Raw genomic sequence first — 20456 nt, forward strand, 5'->3', positions numbered from 1 at the left:
TGTTGTTTAAGCCACACAGTCTATGGCAGCCCCAGAAAACTAAGACAATCTTGTCTCTGGCTTCTAGCGAACGGAAGCCTCATAGGTGTTCCCAACCCTTGCTGTGCATTCACTGAACAATATACGTGTAAAAGCACCTAATCTGGTCCTAGGACTGCAACAGGGACTGGTGCCTGGGCTGCTTTAATAGGATGCCATCTAGTCAAGTCCCTCCTGACAGTGGACTTAATTAAGACCTAAAGGACAAAAAGGGGTCCACCAGGGCAGGTCTGGGGCATGCTGGAGGAGCGACAAGGAAACCTGGGTGGCATGCCAGTTGTTGGGGCACAAGGTGTGGAGGCAGGGTGGCACCGTGTGGAAGTGGAGGTCTCCCTTCTTGCACCCCCTTCGGGGAGCAGGACAGCAGCATGGTTAAGGGTGTAGACGCCAGCCTGGCAGCCCAGATTCTAATCCTAACTGAGCCGCTTCGTCATTGTGCCGTTCCTGATTAGGCTCTCGACCTCTCTGTGCCTCAGTTTTCTCATCTGTAAAATGGGGGTCATTGTAGCACTGACCTCACAGGACTGATGTAAAGATGGAAATACTTAAGTAAGAAATGCCCACCTAGGAAGGGGGTTCTCAGGTCAGCCATCATCAACTCAGATTTAGTATTACTGTCCTTCTTTACAATTACTGTTCTTAAAAGAAACACCTCAGAATCATCTCTGGCAAAAATGGAATCTGCAAATAGAATACATTGCTCATGCTAAGCAGAGACCTAATTGTGTCTTCGGTAGTTCAGATGGATTCTCTGGAATAACTAGACTTTTTCAATGATGTTTTTGAAATGAAGTTTAGCAGGCTTGAGTTCTTAATAACATAAATCCTAATTACGTGCTCTCTGGGGCCATAAGTTCCTTTTGTTTTCCTATCACAAATTACAGACAATATTTTAAATTGCTAATTGTAAGAAATGTTCAGGAAACATCTCAAACCTCAGAGAAAGGTTGGACAGGTGTGAAAGGAAGGAGAGAGCTGTGGGGAAGAGAGACCAGCTCGTTTCTAAGTGATGTGGGTTGAGCAGTCCCAGAGCAGAATCCCAACAATGAATTGGAATGTAGCGAGAATTTCCTCAGAGAAGGAGCAAATCTTCTTTCTGATCCTCTCATAGCTTAGCCAAGGGGGCCAGTCAGAAGCTGCAGCTACAGGTCAACCCCTTGAGGAATCTTGGGAGATGCTGCAGAGACAAAGTATTTTAAACAAAGTGAAGAATGAAGAGAGTATCAGATTCACACACACACAGGAAGAGAGAGAAGGAAGAGAAAAGAAGGAAAGAAAAGAAAAAGGAATGAAAATGGAGGGGAATGGGGAAAAAAGGAAGAGAAAAAAGGGAGGAAAAGCCCACACACTCTGGCTTGGAGAAGACTCAAGAAAGGCAGCCAGGGTTAAGTTATCCCAGGAATTTCTAAGTTTTATAGCAAGGAGATGAAACTTAGGAGTTTCCAATCAACAGAAAATGGGTGTGTGCTCATGGCCCCATTCTTCTCTCTCCTCTCATCTTCCCCTTTCTCCATCTTTCTCTGGGAGGGAAAGCAGGGGTTCTCACCTGCTCCCACTCTTGCCTCCATCCCCTTCTGTGCTATCAGCACCTCCCATGCGTAACTGCGTTGTTGGTAGAGCGGTGGAAAGACGAGCGTCACCACCACAAAATCCCATTGTAATAGGGAAGAACAAATCTCACTCCACGTTAGATCTGTTTCTTTTACCTTAACCTTTGTATTCTATTGCTTTTGCTACAACTTAATCACTGTAAAGGGATATTGCCTATAGCTTAAGTGTACATAAAGGCCCATCTCTGGGAACCCTGTCTCTCATGCCTGAATATTAAACTAAAATACCTCTGTTCAGTTCACAGGAAACATCCTGACCAGGCTCACCTATGAATGGCTGTAGGAAGGAAGAAATTAACACCTCCCCTCCCGAGTCTGGCCGGAGCCAGGAAATATTTGCAACAACTTATCACCTTTTTTACTTTACCTTCTCACCCCGCCCTTCTTTGTTCTATAAAAGAAACTAGCATCCAAAACCCCAGCAAGATGGTTCTTTGGGACACCTGTCCACCATCATCTCAGTCTGCTGGCTTTCTGAATAAAGTCGCTATTCTTTGCCCCAACAACTTGTCTCTCAATTTCTTGGCCTTTCATGAAGGGAGCAGTACAAGCTTGGACTCAGTAACACCATCAGAGCTGAGGGCAGATGGGGTATAGCTGAGGCACCTGCACCACTTCCCTTTGTAAATCAAGGTGTGTCCCTCTCCTTCCCTCTCAGCCTGCAAATCCCCTGCTCTACTTCCCCTAAGAGACAAACACATTTGCAAGTTTGTAAATGTTACCATTTCTATTAATGCTTAGCAATATCCAAATAATGCTTGCAAAAAATGTGAACTACTGTTAAGGTTAAAAATAGCCAAACAACTGTAATGCAACTTACTTTTAATATACCTATAAAAAATATAAAATTATCTGATCATCAGGAGTCACTTGTGATACATTTTACATTTCAAAAAATACAGTACAGGGCTTCCCTGGTGGTAGAGTGGTTGAGAATCTGCCTGCCAGTGCAGGGGACACGGGTTCAATCCCTGGTCTGGGAAGATCCCGCATGCCACGGAGCGGCTAAGCCTGTGTGCCACAACTACTGAGCCTGTGCTCTAGAGCCCACGAGCCACAACTACTGAGCCCACGTGCCACAACTAGTGAAGCCTGCATGCCTAGAACCCATGCTCCACAACAAGAGAAGCCACCACAATGAGAAGCCTGTGAACCACAACGAAGAGTAGCCCCCACTCGCCGCAACCAGAGAAAAGCCCACGCGCAGCAATGAAGACCCAACGCAGCCAGAAACAATAAATAAATAAAATAGAATAATAAAATAAATAAATTTTTAAAAATACAGTATAAGTAAGTAAAGAGTCTGGATAATTTGATAATTTGGATTAAACTAGTTCATATGTTTGTCCCTGTTATATGTAAAATCTCTTTTGAACTTTAGGATATATTTGATCCTTTCTATCTGTAATTTTCCTCCTAGATGTGTAAACATAAATGACACACATAGTAAAAATCTTAGAGTTGGATTTCTTTTTTTTAATTGTAGCGTTGCTTTCACTAAAAGTTGTTTCAAAAAAAATCCTTTGTTGTTAAGACATTCTAAAAATGTGGGTCTGAAGGACCATTTGTGATTATAATATCTTACATATTTACAGTGTTTAACAGTATCCAAATGCTTTCATATGCATAATCTTGATTTTCCTAACAACCTTGGTACAGAAGATAAGGCAACAGAAGATCAAAGAGTTTAAGGTCACATATAAATAGTAAATTTTAAACTGAGACCAAAATCTGGGCCTCTCTCACATAGCCCACTGGCATTTCCATCCCATCATGCTGTAAATTGGATTCCTATAGTGAGTAGGAGGATACAATAGAGTACATTTTAAGAGTACACTCTTATTTTACAAGTCAATTTTGTAAGTTACTCATTCAAATTCCTCAATATTCTTTATGCTTTCCATGTACTTATATTCCTACCTATGTATTATGTTAAAGGAATTAGATAACCTCAAAAAAGTCGGAAAGAAACTTCAGAACCGCCTGCTGTGCTTTTCAAAGCAGCTCAATAGTTCAACTTAAATAAGACTTTCATTTTTTTTAAACTCTTATTATAGAAAACCATACCAAAAGTAAGTTCTTCATTCCACATTCTAAGATCTAACTTTAATCTGAGGGAAAGAAAGAAAATGGGGATAAGAATATACTGATAGTATAAGGACAAAAATCCGTTAAGAAGTCGTGTCTTTGTCCATTTGCAGCTGTCTTCCATTTCTATTCTTTTAGGGGGACAGAGCACACAAACTCAGTCCAGTCTCGCTGCCATGAGATTCATGCTTAAGCCTGAACTCATCCTTCTCTCCAATGAGGTATACTCAGTATAGGGGTCTCCAAAAGATCCAGCTAAATCAGCACTTATAGTCACATAACATCTGTTCTGGAAAATGAAGTTCTTAGAGTCAAATAACCTTGTAAATTAACTGAAACACACAGACCTCAGATTTTTAAAAAATGTGTGTATAGACCCAACCAAATAATACATCATATGAGCAACTAAGAATTTGTCCATTATGATTATAATTGCAATTCATAATATGCCCAATCTCCATCCACAGGTTGTGAATTCTTATCACAGCCTGTGCAGCAAGTGTGGTAATCAGCTGTGGAAAAGTTTCCCAGAGAAATAAGTTTGAACTTCCACCTGTTCTTAAGAATTGATAGAATGGATTTGTGATACAGTGAAACCATAAATAAGTTTTCGGTTTGATGGCCACAGAATGTATGTGTACCATATACCAATGTCTTATTCAAAGGTAGGTATTCATACACTGTGTTGCACGAATGGATGTATAAATGAATGAATAAATGAATGAGTATTGCAAAGGAATTCAGGAATTTGAACATGGCCAAAAAAAACCAAGTCCTGCTCCAGTGACCCAACCAATGCAATCTTGCTGCCACACTCAGTGGAGATCTCGAATCATCCAATCACATTCCACTCCTCTCTGCTTAATTATATGAACCACGGGCCCCACTGGAGTAGTGCTGAAACAAACAAGCAATGGAGGAGCCGGAAAACCCTAGAGCCTAGCTTTCATTTTTAACTTGATTTTTTTGGTTTCCAGGGTTGCTGCTCATTAAACAGGAAAAAAAGAGAAATGTTTGTAATGTTCAAAACACTTTGCATGTTAACTCATTCCAGATGCAAACAACTTTAAAGGCAAAAATCACTAGAGGTGAGTGGTGAACAGGGCCTAGTTACCAAATGAGGTCACATAAAAATTAAAAAACACTAAAGAATAAATAGCCCATGCTGCCCGGGGAGATAAGCAATGCAATGCAAGTAAAAATTAAAACCAAATTACAGACTCTAATCAGCATTGCATAACACATCCAACTTATTTGCATACAATGCAATTATCCTGATAGGTACTGAACTCAACACACCCAGCTGTGTTAGTGTGTCTCCAAGGACGTGAGGCATTGGGCTTTTTCCCTGTGCGTTGGCTGTGTTCCCTTATGACCATGACGGCAAATAAACAACCACTCACCAGCACTGCTAGACTTTGAACATTTGAAATAAAAGCGATACAGATCTGTGCATGGCTAGCATTTAGGGCCCCTCAGATGAACAAGAAACAGGCTGATTCTGGGTCAGTGCTCCATTTCTAGAACATTCTATTTGATTTTGTGTTTTAGAAAAGCACAGTTGTTTTATGCTATATAAAGAATTCTTCTGCTTCTTTTTCTTCACCCTGGGCTGGCAGAGGAAGGGGGCATTTTGAGAGTGTCGTCCTGGTACAAAGGTCCCTTTGGCCAGCAAGTGACAGAGGATGAATGCTTTCCTTAAAGATTCTGTTGTTTTTGGAAGCAGCTGCCCCTAAGGAAGAGGTTGACAAGCAGGATGGTGGCTGGTGGGTCCAAAGATCCCGTGGAAATCTGCTCAGAAAAGATTGCCTGGGTCCAGAGCTGACCACGGTGAATCCTGTGTCAACATTCGTCTCTGCCTCTTGCTTCTCAAAGCTGTTTTCCCGTCTGAGGACCTTTATTCTGGCCCCGGGTTCGAGGTGGAGAGAAGGCAGAGGCAGCTGGGAGTCCGTAGCTGGGCTGCTGGGCTGGGCTGAGCGGCCAGGGCTTTTCCACGAAGTGCCACTAGCGCTGTCTGACGCTGTCCGCCCACCAGGCTCAGGCCGCTCCACGGACCCCACCTTGAACCTCCTGCCCCGGCTCCTTCGGCTTCTCGGCTCTAGGGTCCTAATCGCAGAGACAGGGGTCAGCCTGGAGCCCTGGGGGAGCGTGTCGGCTCCCGAGGTGCCATTCAGAAAGGCAAGCTCACCATTCCTAACACCAAGTCCTGGATTCAACTGGACCTATGGGACAAGGAGAAGAGGAACAGGTGTAACCGATGTTTTCCATTAACTAAGTGTCAAGAACAGACTACGTCCTATTCAGCCTTCTGCCATGCTGTGCCCATAGCAGACTTTCAATAAAGTCAGTTGAATTGAATAAAAGTGACAAGTACAATCCTTCAAAGGGATGAGTTGCCACCTTTGCCTCCTGGAAGGTCATTTGACATTATAGTCTACCTTTTTTTTTTTTTTGATCCAATGAAGTCTTCTTCTTCTGGAAATGGAAACCGGCATGGCTAGTTCCATATTCAGAAATCATTCAGGGTTGATATTAGACTATCCAATCTAGAGGAACCTCCTTGTCATTAATTTTTACTTGAGCTCTGGTAGAATTTTGCAAGACTGACCTTTCTCCTTTACATATGAAGACTTCTTCTCCTTAACCTTCTATGTCAACACGTTCTTCTGGATTTTCTCCTTCCTTTCCATCCACCCCTTCTCAGGGTCCACTGAAGGAGCCTCTTCCCCTGTCAATCTGTGACAGGAGGTAGTTCTTCAGTGCTAAGCGGGCCATCTTCTTTTCTCACTTTACACACTCTCCCAGCCAACCTCGTTGAATCCCCTGCCTTCAATTATTATCTAAATGATGAAGGCTTCTGAAAGTCTAACTATAGTTCAGATCTGTCTCTTAAGCTTCATACCTACCTATCCAACTGTCTTCCAGGCACAAGGTCCTAAAACTCAACATGTCCCAAATTGAACTCATCCCCCTCCTCACTCTAAATCTGTTCTGCTTACTCTTTTCCCTGTCTTAGAACCTGGCATGGTTTGCCCCACATTAACCAAGCAAGAGCATCATTTTCCCTCCTCTATCCATCATGTCACCCATTCCCATGGACTCTTTCTCCCAAAGATCTCTCAGATCTTCCTGTCTCTCCATGTCCACTGCCATTAACCCTAGGCAGGCTGTCATCAACTCTAGTCTGAATTACTGCAACAGCCGTCCGAAGGGACACCCCATGGATGCTCTTGCCTCCCTCTAATCCATCCTCCACTCCACTACCAGAGGAGCTTTGAAAACAGTTTTGATCATGTCACCCTCCTACTTCAAGTGGCTTCCTACTCTTCTTAAGAAAAAATCGAAGCCCTTTAATATGGGCTCCCACACCCTTCACAGTCTCTCCCTTCTTACTCCAGCTTAATTCGCCACCTCTTCCACTTGCCAAAATTGAAATTTGTTCAATTCTTTGGACATTATTTGCTCTTTCTTAATGCCATTGTTTGTGTATATTATTTCCTTTGTCTGGGATATGTCACCTCTGACCCTTCATACCTGTTGTTAACTCCAAGCTTACACATCATTTCCTCTTAGAAGCCTTCTCCATGTCACTGAAGCTGAGTTAGGTACCCCTAAATATTGGCTCTGCCACTAATTAGTTGTGAGACTTTAGACAAGTTACCTAATTTTTCTGTGCCTCGGTTTCCTCATCTATAAAAGGAGATCATAATAAGTACCAATCTCAAAGAGTTGTTGAGAAGATTAAATGATAACAGGGCCTGGAAATAATAGTGCTAAACATAAGTTGGCTATTATCATCATCACAAATATTATTACTAGCTGTCCTGGCAGCCTGTACTTCCCATATCATAGTAGTTACCACACTATTTTGCACCTGTTTGCTCACTTCTCTATATCTTCTTCTAGACTTTGCCAGCTGGAAGTGCCGGGATTGTATACACCTTCTTCATCATTGTATCTCCAGTACCTAGCACAATGCCTAACACATGGTAAGTAATCACTAGATGTCTGTTGGATAAATAAATAAAACTTAATGCCTAACAAACTATAAATTATTTGCATATAGAAATGTATGGCCCCTAATTATTAGCCATTAGGTAGATACAAAGTCTTACTAAGAAACTGCCAAAGGACATTCATCCTGTGGATGACCATTTCTGCAGTCTTTTTTAAGAGAGAGAATATCAACTTTTCCTTTTTTAAGAGAAGTCCTTAGACGATATGGCAGAAGAAAGCACAAGATTATTAATGTAGAAATGCAGGTGTGTGCAGTTGGAGTGAAGAATTTCCAGGAGAAACATAATGCCAAGTGGTTGAGATAAATCTCTTGAGAGAGAATAAAGCTCCTCTTGCCAAAAAAGCAATTGAAATGCATTTGTAGGAATTCTGATCATTTAGAGCCCATCTTTCTAAGAAATATTTGTAAAATGTTACAAATTGAGAGGTAGGTGTTTTCGAGTTTCAGGGAACATTAGTAATTATCTTGATGAACAGGAAGGTCATTTGTCATTCATTTGGCTCTAAACACTTGAGAAATAAGAGAATATACATCACTGAAACATGATTAAGCTGTTAAGGGGCAGACTGACATCATGAAGGGAAAATAATATTGTCTTTTACTAAAAGTGATTCCAAGAGATAGCAAAAGAGGATTTCTCCTACACTGGAAAAAAAAAAAAAAAGATTGCATGGGAACAAATTATATAGATAATAAGAAACCCCAAAACAATGCCAAACTTGCTTACTTAAGAGTTGAATCTAGTCTCTTCCAATTAACTGATCTTTTGAAAGGTACTTATTTTAATTTATTAACCAAAACCAATGATGTTAACCCACCATCCTATAGCAGCAGCAACCTTCTGAGCCATGCTTACAAGCCATGCCCTGATTCCTTCAGGGCAGCATAAAGCAAAGTATTGAGTGAGAACGGGCGTGTAGGGTTGGAAGTGTGTGTGTGTGTGTGTGTGTGTGTGTCTGTGTGCCTGTGTGTGTCTGTGTGGGGTATGAAGAATGGGGAGGAAATGAGGAGAGGAACAAAGCGTGAGGAATAGAGTCTGAATGAGTGCCTCTGAGAGACTCAGAAATGAGAAAGGAACCCAGAAATGCTACAGAAGAAGCAAATGAATTACTTCATGAGAGACTATCTTCTTTTATTTTAAATGGCTAATAAAGAACATCAAGAAGATCTTAGCTAAAGGTCTGTTGATAAAATGAAGAGAAATATATGTTTGCTTTTGCCAAACTAGCTTCTGGAATATTTACTTTTCTGAAGAGAAACTTATTTCCTGACAACAGGCAGTTAATCAATCAACAAATGGTTCAGAAGCAGCTGTCTGTCTGGTACTCTACCAGACATAAACATTTACAATAAAATACTGAAAAGAGATGGCAAGTCATAAAGTCCCAAATTATATGGTACAAGAATGAGGAAATCTATAATCAGTTGTGTGTTACAAAGTTTTGGTGTAAAACGTTCTAGTTAAGAATGTGCTTATGGCAGGTTTCACAGAGGAGGTGGTGCTTGCACAGAGTCTTAAAGGATAGACAAGTGAAGAGGAAGAGAAAGACATCTCTGGACAAGGAACAGCTCAGGCAGTATATAAAGGCAGATATCCATAAAATGGAATATTATTCAGCCTGTAAAAGAAGGACATTCTAACACATGCTACAACATAGATGAACCTTGAAAATATTATGCTGAGTGAAGTAAGTCAGACCCAGAAGGACAAACATTGTATGATACCAGTTATATGAGGTCCCTAGAATATGCAAATTTATAGGGACAGAAATTAGAGGTTACCAGGGACAGGCAGTTGTGGAGTTATTGTTTAATGGGTACAGGGTTTCTGTTTGGGGTGATGAAAATGTTCTGGAAATAGATAGTGATGATGATGAAGTACAGTGTAAATGTACTATTAAGTACCATTAGGCACTGAATTCTACACTCAAAATGGTTAAAGTGATACATTTTTATGTTATGTATATTTTACGACAAAAAAATACATGGGTGCGGGAGTGAGCCTAGAGGTCTGGAAAGAAGGTTGGAATAACCAGAGAAGGAGGCAGCAAAGGAAACATTCAGTGGGGGGCTGATTATGAAGAGACTTGAAATTCGGACAAGTGAGTTTTAATTTTATTTGCTAACTTTTGCTATTGAGCTGACAAGGAACATAAATCCAGCCATCATTTAAAAATGTATTCAACAGTCCTGTGCAGGATAAAGCAGATGCCTGGAGCCAGGGTGAAGCGTCAGAATGTTGTAATAACAATGCACATTTGAAGTTAAGTGGGTTTAAGGAAGGAAAGAGAAAAAAAGAAATGGCTCCAAAGGAAAACTAGAACAGTTTAGGGGGGGCTATCTGAATGTGGGTCTTCCGAAAAGAGAGGCTTTAAAAAAGACATGTTTCAAAACCTGTGCAAATGGGAGGGTGACCAGAGCTGGAGAAATTGGGGGCAGGGCTGCAGAGGATGACTTTGGTTTTGTTTGGACTGAATTTGAGATGAGGAGACGTTATGTTTAAATGGTCTTACAGGGAGTTGAAAAAGCCAAAAGCTCAAGAGATAGAGGAGATGAAAATACAGGAGTAAGTTGAACAAAGATGACAACTAAATGCCCAGGATGGGCTTTATTTCTTAATCTTAGGGAAACCTTAAACTTAGGACAGTGGTTCTCAACGGGGGAAATTTCACCCCCTAGAGGGCATTTGATAATGTCTGGAGACATTTCCTGTTGTCACAACTGCAGGGAAGCAGTCGGTTCTAACATCTAATGGCAGCACAAAGGATGCACTAAATATCCTATAATGTGTAAGACATCTCCCCCACGGCAAAGAATTATCTAGTCCAAAATGTCAACAGTGCCAAGGTTGAGAAAACCTGATTTAGGGGCAAAAAGAGTTGAAACTTTGAAAAAAATGTCCAAGTGATAGAGAGATAGGATAAATGCTTTAATTAGAAGATCCGAGTTATGGAAGCTCACAGAGATAGAGAGATAGGATAAATCCTTTAATGAGAAGATCCGAGTTATGGAAGCTCACAGAGGAGAAACTTTCAAGCAAGGAGTGGCCAGCATTTGCCAGTACTGCTGACCCTGACCTCAGGCACTGGTGGCCTTAGAGACAGCAACAACTCTTCTAGCATCTGTATGAGAGGTGAGGACACAGGGCAAACAGCAGCTCCCAAGATGGGAGAGACATACGAATGAATACGGGGAGTCATGGCTTCCCGGAAAAGAGAATCAAAAGTGGAAACCACTGCAGGAACCAGGACGGGGCGAGGAAAACCTGAACTGTAATTGGCAAATAGCTGGAGGCTTAGTGTGGACAATTCTGAGAGTTAAAAACTCCAGGGGACCCAGTCCCAGGGGAGCCCCCGCAGTTTTGTGAGATTTACCTCCAGGAGCGTGACTAGACTCTCACAATAAACATCAGAGAAAAATCCCCTTGTGCTTCGGGAAAGAGAAGGAGAAAAGGAACCTTTTTTTTTAATTTAAGTATAGTTGACTTACAATGTTGTGTTGGTTTCTAGTGTACAGCAAAGTGATTCAGATCTTTTTCAGATTCTTTTCCATTATAGTTTACAACAAGATATTGAATATAGCTCCCTGTGCTATACAATACGTCCTTGTTGTTTATCTATTTTATATATAGTAGTTTGTATCTGCTAATCCTAAACCCCTAATTTATCCCTCTCCCCTGCTTTTCCCCTTTGGTAACCGTAAGTTCTTCTATGTCTGTAATTCTGTTTCTGTTTTGTAAGTAAGTTCATACGTATCATCTTTTTAGTTTCCACATATAAGTGATGTCCTATGATATCTGTCTTTCTCTGACTTACTTCACTTAGTATGATCATCTCTAGGTGAAAAGGGACCATTTTTAAATACTCCAGAGCGCTCTGTTCTTAAAAGGCCTTCTCTCAGGGGAAACTAGTTAACCAGAGCCTAACATGCTGTGTATTACCAGAGCCTAACTGACCTGGGTGAAGAGAAATACCCAACTCCAGCTTTCTGTAGCCTTCCATGTGAGAGAAGGGAAGTACTCAACTCCAGCCCACTCTAGCCATTCTCACCCACCTAAGCAAGGAGGGAAAAAAAAAATTAAACACTTGCGAAATTCACAGTTCAAGGCATAGACTCACTAAGACAGAGACCTAATTATAGAATGCTTCCCCTCCCCCAACTCCTTACTACCACATAGTAAAGGCTTATTTACAGCAGTTCCTATACCTGCTACATCATGCCTGGCTATCAGGAAAAAATTACAAGGCATTACAAAAGGTAAAAAGCACAATTTGAAGAGACAGAGCAAGTATCAGAAGCAGACATGGCAGGGATGTTGGAATTATCAGACCAGTAATTTAAAACAACTCTGATTAATATGCTAAGGACTCTAATGCATAAAGTAAACGGCATGCAAGAACAGATGGCAATGTGAAAAGAGAGATGGAAACCCTAAAAGAAGAACCAAAAAGATAAAAAACAACAACAACAACACTGTAACAGAAATAAAGAATGCCTTTGATGGGCTTATTTGCAGACTAAACACAGCTGAGGAAAGAATCTCTGAGCTAGAGGACATATCAATAGAATCCTTGAGAAAGAAAAGCAGAGGGAAAAAAAAGCCTAAAAAAAAAAAACAGAACAGACTATCTAAAGACTATGGGACAACTAAAAAAGGAGTGGTAGACAAATAATGGGAGTACCAGAAGAAGAGAAAGAGAATGGAATAGAAGAAACGTTTGAAACAATAATGACTGAGAATTTCCCCAAATTTATGTCCGACACCAAACCTCAGATGCATCCACTAAAGACTGAGACAGCAGAATGAAAACTGCCAAGTGGAGAATAGGGTAGCCCAAGGTATGCATTTAATAAACACTTGGTGGACGAATAAACATTTCATACCTGCTTATGTATTCAGACATTCATTCATTTACTGAGCATCTACTAGGTACCCTAATATCAATCTCATCAAAAATACACATCCTAGGCTCTAAGAAGCATCAGACAGTGTGCGCTGACAGGAGGTTATGTGGGAAAAGACATGGAGAGACAGCTAGCAGCCTTCTTACACAGACAATAATTGTGCTACAGTTTCTACTTTACAAAGCACCTCCACGTATACTCTCCTTTTTGATCCTCATAATGCAAATTGTACATGTCAGTACCATTCAGTGGCTCTGTCAGTGACTGCTGATTACAGTCAGAATAAGACAGAAGCTACTTGGCAAAGCTTTTGCTCATTCACACAAGAATGGATTTGCCTACCATGTGCCAGATGCTGTTCTAGGTACTGGGAGTATAAGAGTGGACCGAATATATAAACAGCTCATGCAGCTCAATATTAAAGAAACAAACACCCCAATCCAAAAATAGGCAGAAGACCTAAATAGACATTTCTCCAAAGAAGATATACAGATGGCCAAGAAGCACTTGAAAAGCTGCTCAACATCACTAATTATTAGAGAAATGCAAATCAAAACTACAATGCGGTATCACCTCACACCGATTAGAATGGGCATCATCAGAAAATCTACAAACAACATATGCTGGAGAGGGTGTGGAGAAAAGGGAACCCTCTTGCATTGTTGGTGGGAATGTAAATTGATACAGCCACTATGGAGAACAGTATGGAGGTTCCTTAAAAAACTAAAAATAGAATTACCATATGATCCAGCAATCCCACTCCTGGGCATATACCCAGAGAAAACCATAATTCAAAAAGACACATGCACCCCAATGTTCATTGCAGCACTGTTTACAATAGCCAGGTCATGGAAGCAACCTAAATGCCCATCGACAGATGAATGGATAAAGAAGATGTGGTACATATATACAATGGACTATTAGTCAGCCATAAAAAGGAACGAAATTGGGTCATTTGTTGAGACGTGGATGGATCTAGAGACTGTCATACAGAGTGAAGTAAGTCAGAAAGAGAAAAACAAATATCGTATATTAACGCATGTATGTGGAATCTAGAAAAATGGTACAGATGAACCAGTTTGCAGGGCAGAAGTTGAGACACAGATGTAGAGAACAAACGTATGGACACCAAGGGGGGAAAGCCACGGGGGGGTGGGGGTGGTGGTGTGATGAATTGGGCGATTGAGATTGACATGTATATACTGATGTGTATAAAATTGATGACTAATAAGACTGTATACAAAGTAAATAAAATAAAATTTAAAAATTAAAAAAAAAAAAGAGTGGACCGAGAAAGGTCCCTGTCCTCATGGTGCTTACCTCCAGTGGCTGACCACGTGCCTGATGATGTGGACTCTGCCCACCTGCCCACCCTCCTCCCCGCGACCCCCTCCCTTCTCTCCAGACACATGGAATCACAGGCGCTCTTCTGAGCATGCCCGCTAAGCAAATGCTATTCCACACATTGTCACCCGCCGTCTCCTCTGTTTGGAACACTTTCCTCCCTTCCCCATCTAGCTACTTCCTTCTGGGCCATCCAGCTCAGCCAGGCCCAGACATCACCTCTCAGGGAAGCTTTGCCCATCACGCTCATTGGGTCTAGCAACACCCCCCTTTCCCCCCCCCACCTCACACACATGTCCATCCTGGAAGGGTTACACATGGGGAAGTTAACTTGTGATTATAGCTCTCCCTTAAATAGATATTGGTTTCTTTCTCTGGTGGACATTAGTCATTTTTGCCACCCAGCATTTGTCCCCTCACTGATCTTCCTTGGGGACCCTTGTCCCCCGCCTCCATGAGTCCCAAGGGAGTCTGAGTCCACAAAAAAATCTCGGGATGCAGGGTAGCAGAGCCTCTGCCTCAGAACTAAGCTAATCCACCTCATCCCATTCCCCTGAACGCAATGATTGATTTAGAGAAGAGAATGGGATCCAAGTTGGTCCAATTGACGTGAAGTCCAGAAGTTCTGTTGGACCATTGTAGGGTGAGGAACTCAAAAGGATAGTCCTCAGAGCTGCTGGCAGCCAGCTGGTGACCACAAGGGCCTGTCTGAGGAAGTGGCAGAGCTGGGAGTCGGCTCCTAAGCCTGCCTCAAGACTCAGGCTACTTACTTACAAAAACCAATTCATTTACCATCCCCTATCCTCTCTGCCCCCAAGGAAGTCTGGGCTGGGTTTTCTATACTGAAAAATTCACCCCATTATAGGAGTGAAGTAGCTACAAGGTATTATCTTTTATAGTGTATTATAGCCAAGCCTTTGTATATGCTTTCTTCAGGGACTTTTTTTTTTTTTTTTAATTAGTTAATTTTTTTTTTTTTGGTTGTGTTGGGTCTTCGTTTCTGTGCGAGGGCTTTCTCTAGTTGTGGCAAGCAGGGGCCACTCTTCATCGCGGTGCGCGGGCCTCTCACTATCGTGGCCTCTTTTGTTGCGGAGCACAGGCTCCAGACGCGCAGGCTCAGTAGTTGTGGCTCACGGGCCTAGTTGCTCCGCGGCATGTGGGATCTTCCCAGACCAGGGCTCGAACCCGTGTCCCCTGCATTAGCAGGCAGATTCTCAACCACTGCACCACCAGGGAAGCCCTCTTCAGGGACTTTTATATGACACCAGAAACAGAAGTTTCCAGAAGATAATTGCCCATTTTGTTGGCAAAAGCCTAAACTCATTGACGTCTTTATCCAAAAAACTATTCTTCATTCCCCAAATTTGACTTAACTTTCCAAAGGAACTAAGTTGTATAACCCGTGGTTCAGAAGTAAAAATGTCAGTTAGCCTTTGAAACAGAAATGTGTCCCCTGCTGCACACATATATTAAATTTTTGCTTGACAGTGAGGTTTAGATTCTGGTGATTAACTAAGGCTGAAGGAAAAACTTTAGATGCCTTGGAAATTAGTGAGTTATGTAACAGGCAGCTAACAGAAACAATGCCTGTCCACCTTATGTGAATGAGAAGGTAAATAATTTAGAGATCATTACATACACTATAAATATGACTCATATTTTATTAATAACTCAAAGCTGATGACAACAAAATTAATCAAAAGGAAAGATAATTCATCTTCTAGCCTGTTTTTACTTTATCCAATAGGCCTTAAAAGGGTTTCTGACCATTTCTCACGGACAGAAATTTTGCTGTGAATATCATGTACACCTCCCTGCCTGCACACACTTACACACACACACACACACACACACACACACGTGCACACAGCCCTGGACTGCAGTGGTCAACTGCAGTGGTCACTTCCTCTTGTGTCTTGGGCAGTAACTATTCCCTCTACCCCTCAATTTTCCCTTCTGCAAAACTTCCTATGTTGTAAGAAGGACTGAATAAAACAATCAATTGGAAATACATACTCTAGGGCATAATATGAACAATAACAGCTAAAACTGCATTCTAGGCACTATCTTGAGCACTTTATAAGTGTCAGGTCATTTAGCATAGATAACAACCTGTACTCTAGGAAGATGCTAATATTACCCTCATTGTGCTAATGAAGAACCCAGGCTCAAAAATCACACAGCTACTAAACAGCAAGGTTCAACTGCCACATAACCCTTCATAAGAAATGACACATGGTAGCTATCACGATCGTGCTTGCTTTCAATAGGATGCCTACAGAAGAAGGCTTTAATTTTAAGATTTTATTTTGAAGGCTTCTAACTATATAACTTTATTTGGGGTAAAATTTCACAGTGATGCAAGATGCTTAAAAATTAAGTCAATAGGACGGCATACTTAACATCCCCAACCATAATTACAGCTTCAGCTTCCTTAGGTCCAGATGGAAAGAATTAATGATATTTCTGGACCCAAAGAGTGGGCAAAGTATTTGTGTATAGTTGAGGAGCATGATTAAAGGAAAATCTGAGAAGTAGGGTGCTGCCTGGTTCTACTGCAAACTACTTGTGCAAGTTACCAGCTCACAGAATCTGAACTTCCTTATCTGTCAGATGAAGGGATTTTATTAAATCAGTGCCTCTCAACCACGCTACAAGCTACATATTAGAATCATCCAAGGAGCTTTTAAAAAGATTACCCAAACCAGTGTGCCCCCAAAGATTCTAATCTAACTGACCTGGGGTGCAGCCATGGCATGGGAATGTTTGAGAACTCCCCAGAGATTTTGGTGTGCAACCAAGGTTGAGAACCACGACATTAAATCATCTCTTGGATGTCAAATCACACAGTTCCACGTGCATCTAAAGATCACAGAGACCAAACAGAAATACCTGAAGGAGAATCTTGTTGCCGTCATAGTCCTGTGTTTGCCACCGGGTATGGCTGATGGGGACACACGGATGGGGTAGAAGAGGCACTAACTGGCCAATCTCTTGAACCTTGAACTGCAACACTGAAGCCTCTTTGGGGTCCACCGACACTCCAGGGGGCAGCTGCTTCAGGGAGAGCTGCAGGGCAAAGCTCTCGGTGGAGTAGAGCGCGAAGAAACAGAAGTTGCTCTTCTGCAAGGTGGCTTCCCTCTGCAGGATCATCTCATAGAGCCCAATGGCATCCTCGTAGTTATCAAAGCTGCAGTAGAGCGTCACTCTCAGGACCTCGGTGCCACAGTGCACCTGCCTCACGCCCCAGACGGGCATCTGGTTGTCCAGACTATAGAATTCCTGATTGGCAAGAATATAGGGGCACGGTCTTCCCTGCGCATTCTGGGTGGGGTAGCACTGCCACGGCCAATGCTGTAGGGAGTCAAGAACGCGAAGTAGTCGCTCCTCTCCGAGGCGTTCATGCAGGAAGAGCAGAACAGACATCCCCGGGAAGCGGGACCGCTTGGAGTGGCATTTGTCATAGTATTTCACTGGACTGACCCGCTCAGACACCAGAAAGACACGGACCTCTGGGCAAATGCAGTCCAGGAGCTGGTCCAGGGTTTGCTGCAGAAGCGAGCCATGCCCGGAGTTGGCCAGGAGGTGGACAGTCATGGCCAGAGGCTCCCGTGTCTCGTCCATCGTGGATGTCGAGGATGACAAAGGATGCAAGCGAGCAGGGCCCACTGGTCCAGCTTCTGAAATGAATGGAGGGGTTCCCACGTGCAGCCTTCAGCCCACCAGGAAGCCTTCAGGACTTCAGAGCCAAGCCCTTACTCTGTGCTGCTGGTCGCCGCTGGCCACACTGTGAGAGAATCTCTGCAAATCAGGCACAACAGCTTTCAGGACACACCACAGCGGCAGGGTCGAAGTCACCTAGCCGGTGCATAATGTAACCGCGTGTGTGGGGCTGCATTGGGCGCTCCCAGGGTTTCTGTTTGACCTAAAAACCTATAATCCTGAGAAACACCCGAGTGGGTGGTTCTTACGGACACTCAGTAAAGGAAATGACCAGGCAAAAAGGAACACGAGTCGGCTCTGTGAGGCTGATAGCAATCTGTTTAGTTGAAAAGACATCCATTTTATGGACCTACAATGGGCTCTGATTTCCTCCTTACCTCCCTCCCTGTTTATAGTAAGCCACCTGAATACAATGACTGCTTTAAAACAATTCTCAAAACTTGTCTCTTTGCCAGGAATTTTTCCCCTTTGTCTTTTTATTTTATTTTTGAACAATTGATGCCAGGGCATTGAAGAGAAGTTACTTTATCTAAATAATTTTGACTGTTCACTGAAAATGATTCGCTCTGCTGCAAAGTCTGAGTGTACTCAAAAGACATTGATTCATGCCAATTCTTTAGAAAGAGTGAGAGCTTTCCAACGTCAAAAATAATCATTGTTCATGTCTATTGAAGATTTACTACGTGTCCATCATAAACTGTCCCAGAGCTTTACATAAACTGGTTTAATCCTCCAGCAAATCTATGAAGAGACTATTATCCCCAAATTACTGAGGAAGAAACTGAGGCACAGAAAAGGTAAGTAACTTGCCCAAGATCTCGCAGTGAAAAAGTGACCGAGGGAAGATTTGAACCCAGGAACTGAGTGGTCTCCCTGTGAACCACAGAGGAGGTGCCTCTCTGGGACCTGGATGTCCCAGACCGGATTTTTCTTCCTAAGTATAAGGAAAGGACGCCCAAGCAGGTTCTTGTTGAGGACACACATTGCCCAGAGATTGTGTGTGCTGTTGAATCTTAAACTGAATAATCTTCAGTAAGAATATCCAAGCTCTAAACATAACACTCACCCTAATGTGTTCTAAATATCCATTTAAAAATCATTTGCTACTCTGATAGCTGTGCTTCTAAAAATGTGGACAAGCACATTTTTCTAAACATAATTCATAACATAAGCAATTTATTAATGCTTGTAGTGGAACATGGTGTGACTTGATGTTTTACAAATTAAAAGGCACTTTTGTGATGAAAAATATAGTTTACTCTAACTTTATGTTATATATGTTGATTGCTTGAGTAGTAAAAGAACCAAATTTAACATCAAATATTGTTATCTGTGGAAGGGAATCATTTCTATTCAGATTTCCTTTCTAAATCTAACCTACACTTCTAATCATTTGCGTTTCATAAGTCCTATACTTTGCATTGGAAAAAATCTATAAATAGAGTTTATTACAGATAAGTTGTTTTATAATTACCACCAGTGATTCAGTAATTAAATTCATTTTGCTTCAACTTTCCCAGCATCATTCGAGTTTTTTTTTTTTTTTAAGGCATGATAGTTCTGAAGCTTTTTTAAAAATTTGATTTAGGTTACACACTGGCGTTTGAAAGGCAATAACTTTCTCATCCCCCAGTGTGACTCCCCTCACCCTGTCCATCCACTCACGGAGCTGACTCAGGCATTTGAGACTTTAGACACAGTTTTTGAAAACAGTCTTTGCAATTCTGGAAATAGCTCTAAAGCTTCGAGGAGAAAAATTATACCCCTGAGACAAAGATATTAACTCGCAACATTGTGTAGAAGGCAAGTGTTTATGCCCTTATACAGAAAAGGTTTTGCTCCTTTTGATGTTGTTGTAATCTTCCGTCCAGTGAGAAAACATTCTTTTTCCTTGTGAGGTTGTCAATTCTGTGAGGATTGAAAAGATGTCCTTAATCTGATGGCTGCCTAAGTGCCAAGAAACCGGGGGATGGGACAGGGGGGCACCACCACACTCCTTTCCGACTGACTGCCTCTGCAGTTATTTCTCCAACAACCTGAAATATTGACGCCCCGACCTCACCTCCAGGGACGGCCTCCGTTCCTCGCAGACCCCTCCGCTCACGGCAACGGCCAGATCCTCAGCTGGGCTCCCAGGCGCTCTTCATTTCTGCACACTGCCTCTGTTGAAAGCACAGATGCATATATTAGGGGAAGTCATCAGCTTTGCCGCCCGGTACCTGGACAGCTGACACTCGATTCTCTACCTTTTTTTTCCCCTGAAACTTGGCAAAAGATGCCCAGGTATCTGTCAGTCACCAGCTCCTGGACAGCCCCCACCTGGTCAACTCCTCACAGCAAAGTGGAGAAGCTGGTGACAGGAGGCACCGGGAAATCTAAGAACTCAGCTAGTTAGGAGGATTTGTTGGAACCTGTGGACATCCTTCAGGATTTTTCCCTGCGGCAAATCTCAGAAATGTACGGGGATACATTCAAACCCTGAGATCCTACCCACACCCCAAGAAAACTTTAAGAGTTTCTTTCCCTCTTTATAAAATGTGTTTATTTATCCCACATGCTGAGAGCCAGCCACTGTGCCCGGAGCAGAGGAGAGATCATCACCAAGTCTCGCTCTGGAAGAGCACCTTCAATTACGTCATCAGGGATCAAGGTCACTGCAGGATGCCATGGAAACCCCGAGGAGGAGCCACCAACCTAGATGAGAGGGCCAAGGAAAGCCAAGGAAAGGA

At 42.3% G+C, this 20456-nt stretch overlaps 1 protein-coding gene across 1 annotated transcript; it reads right to left on the bottom strand.

Moving 5' to 3' along the window:
* Positions 1-3013: 3013 nt before the first annotated feature.
* FAM124B (family with sequence similarity 124 member B) lies at positions 3014-17792 on the bottom strand. Its single transcript, XM_007166737.2, has 2 exons — positions 16897-17792; positions 3014-5959 (listed from the first exon to the last, which is right to left on the bottom strand). Exons 1-2 carry the CDS (start codon positions 17626-17628, stop codon positions 5309-5311), a joined length of 1383 nt encoding a protein of 460 aa, XP_007166799.2. The 5' UTR covers positions 17629-17792; the 3' UTR covers positions 3014-5308.
* Positions 17793-20456: the final 2664 nt, after the last annotated feature.

The sequence above is a fragment of the Balaenoptera acutorostrata genome, chromosome 8, assembly GCF_949987535.1.
Source record: "Balaenoptera acutorostrata chromosome 8, mBalAcu1.1, whole genome shotgun sequence".
NCBI lineage: Eukaryota > Metazoa > Chordata > Mammalia > Artiodactyla > Balaenopteridae > Balaenoptera > Balaenoptera acutorostrata.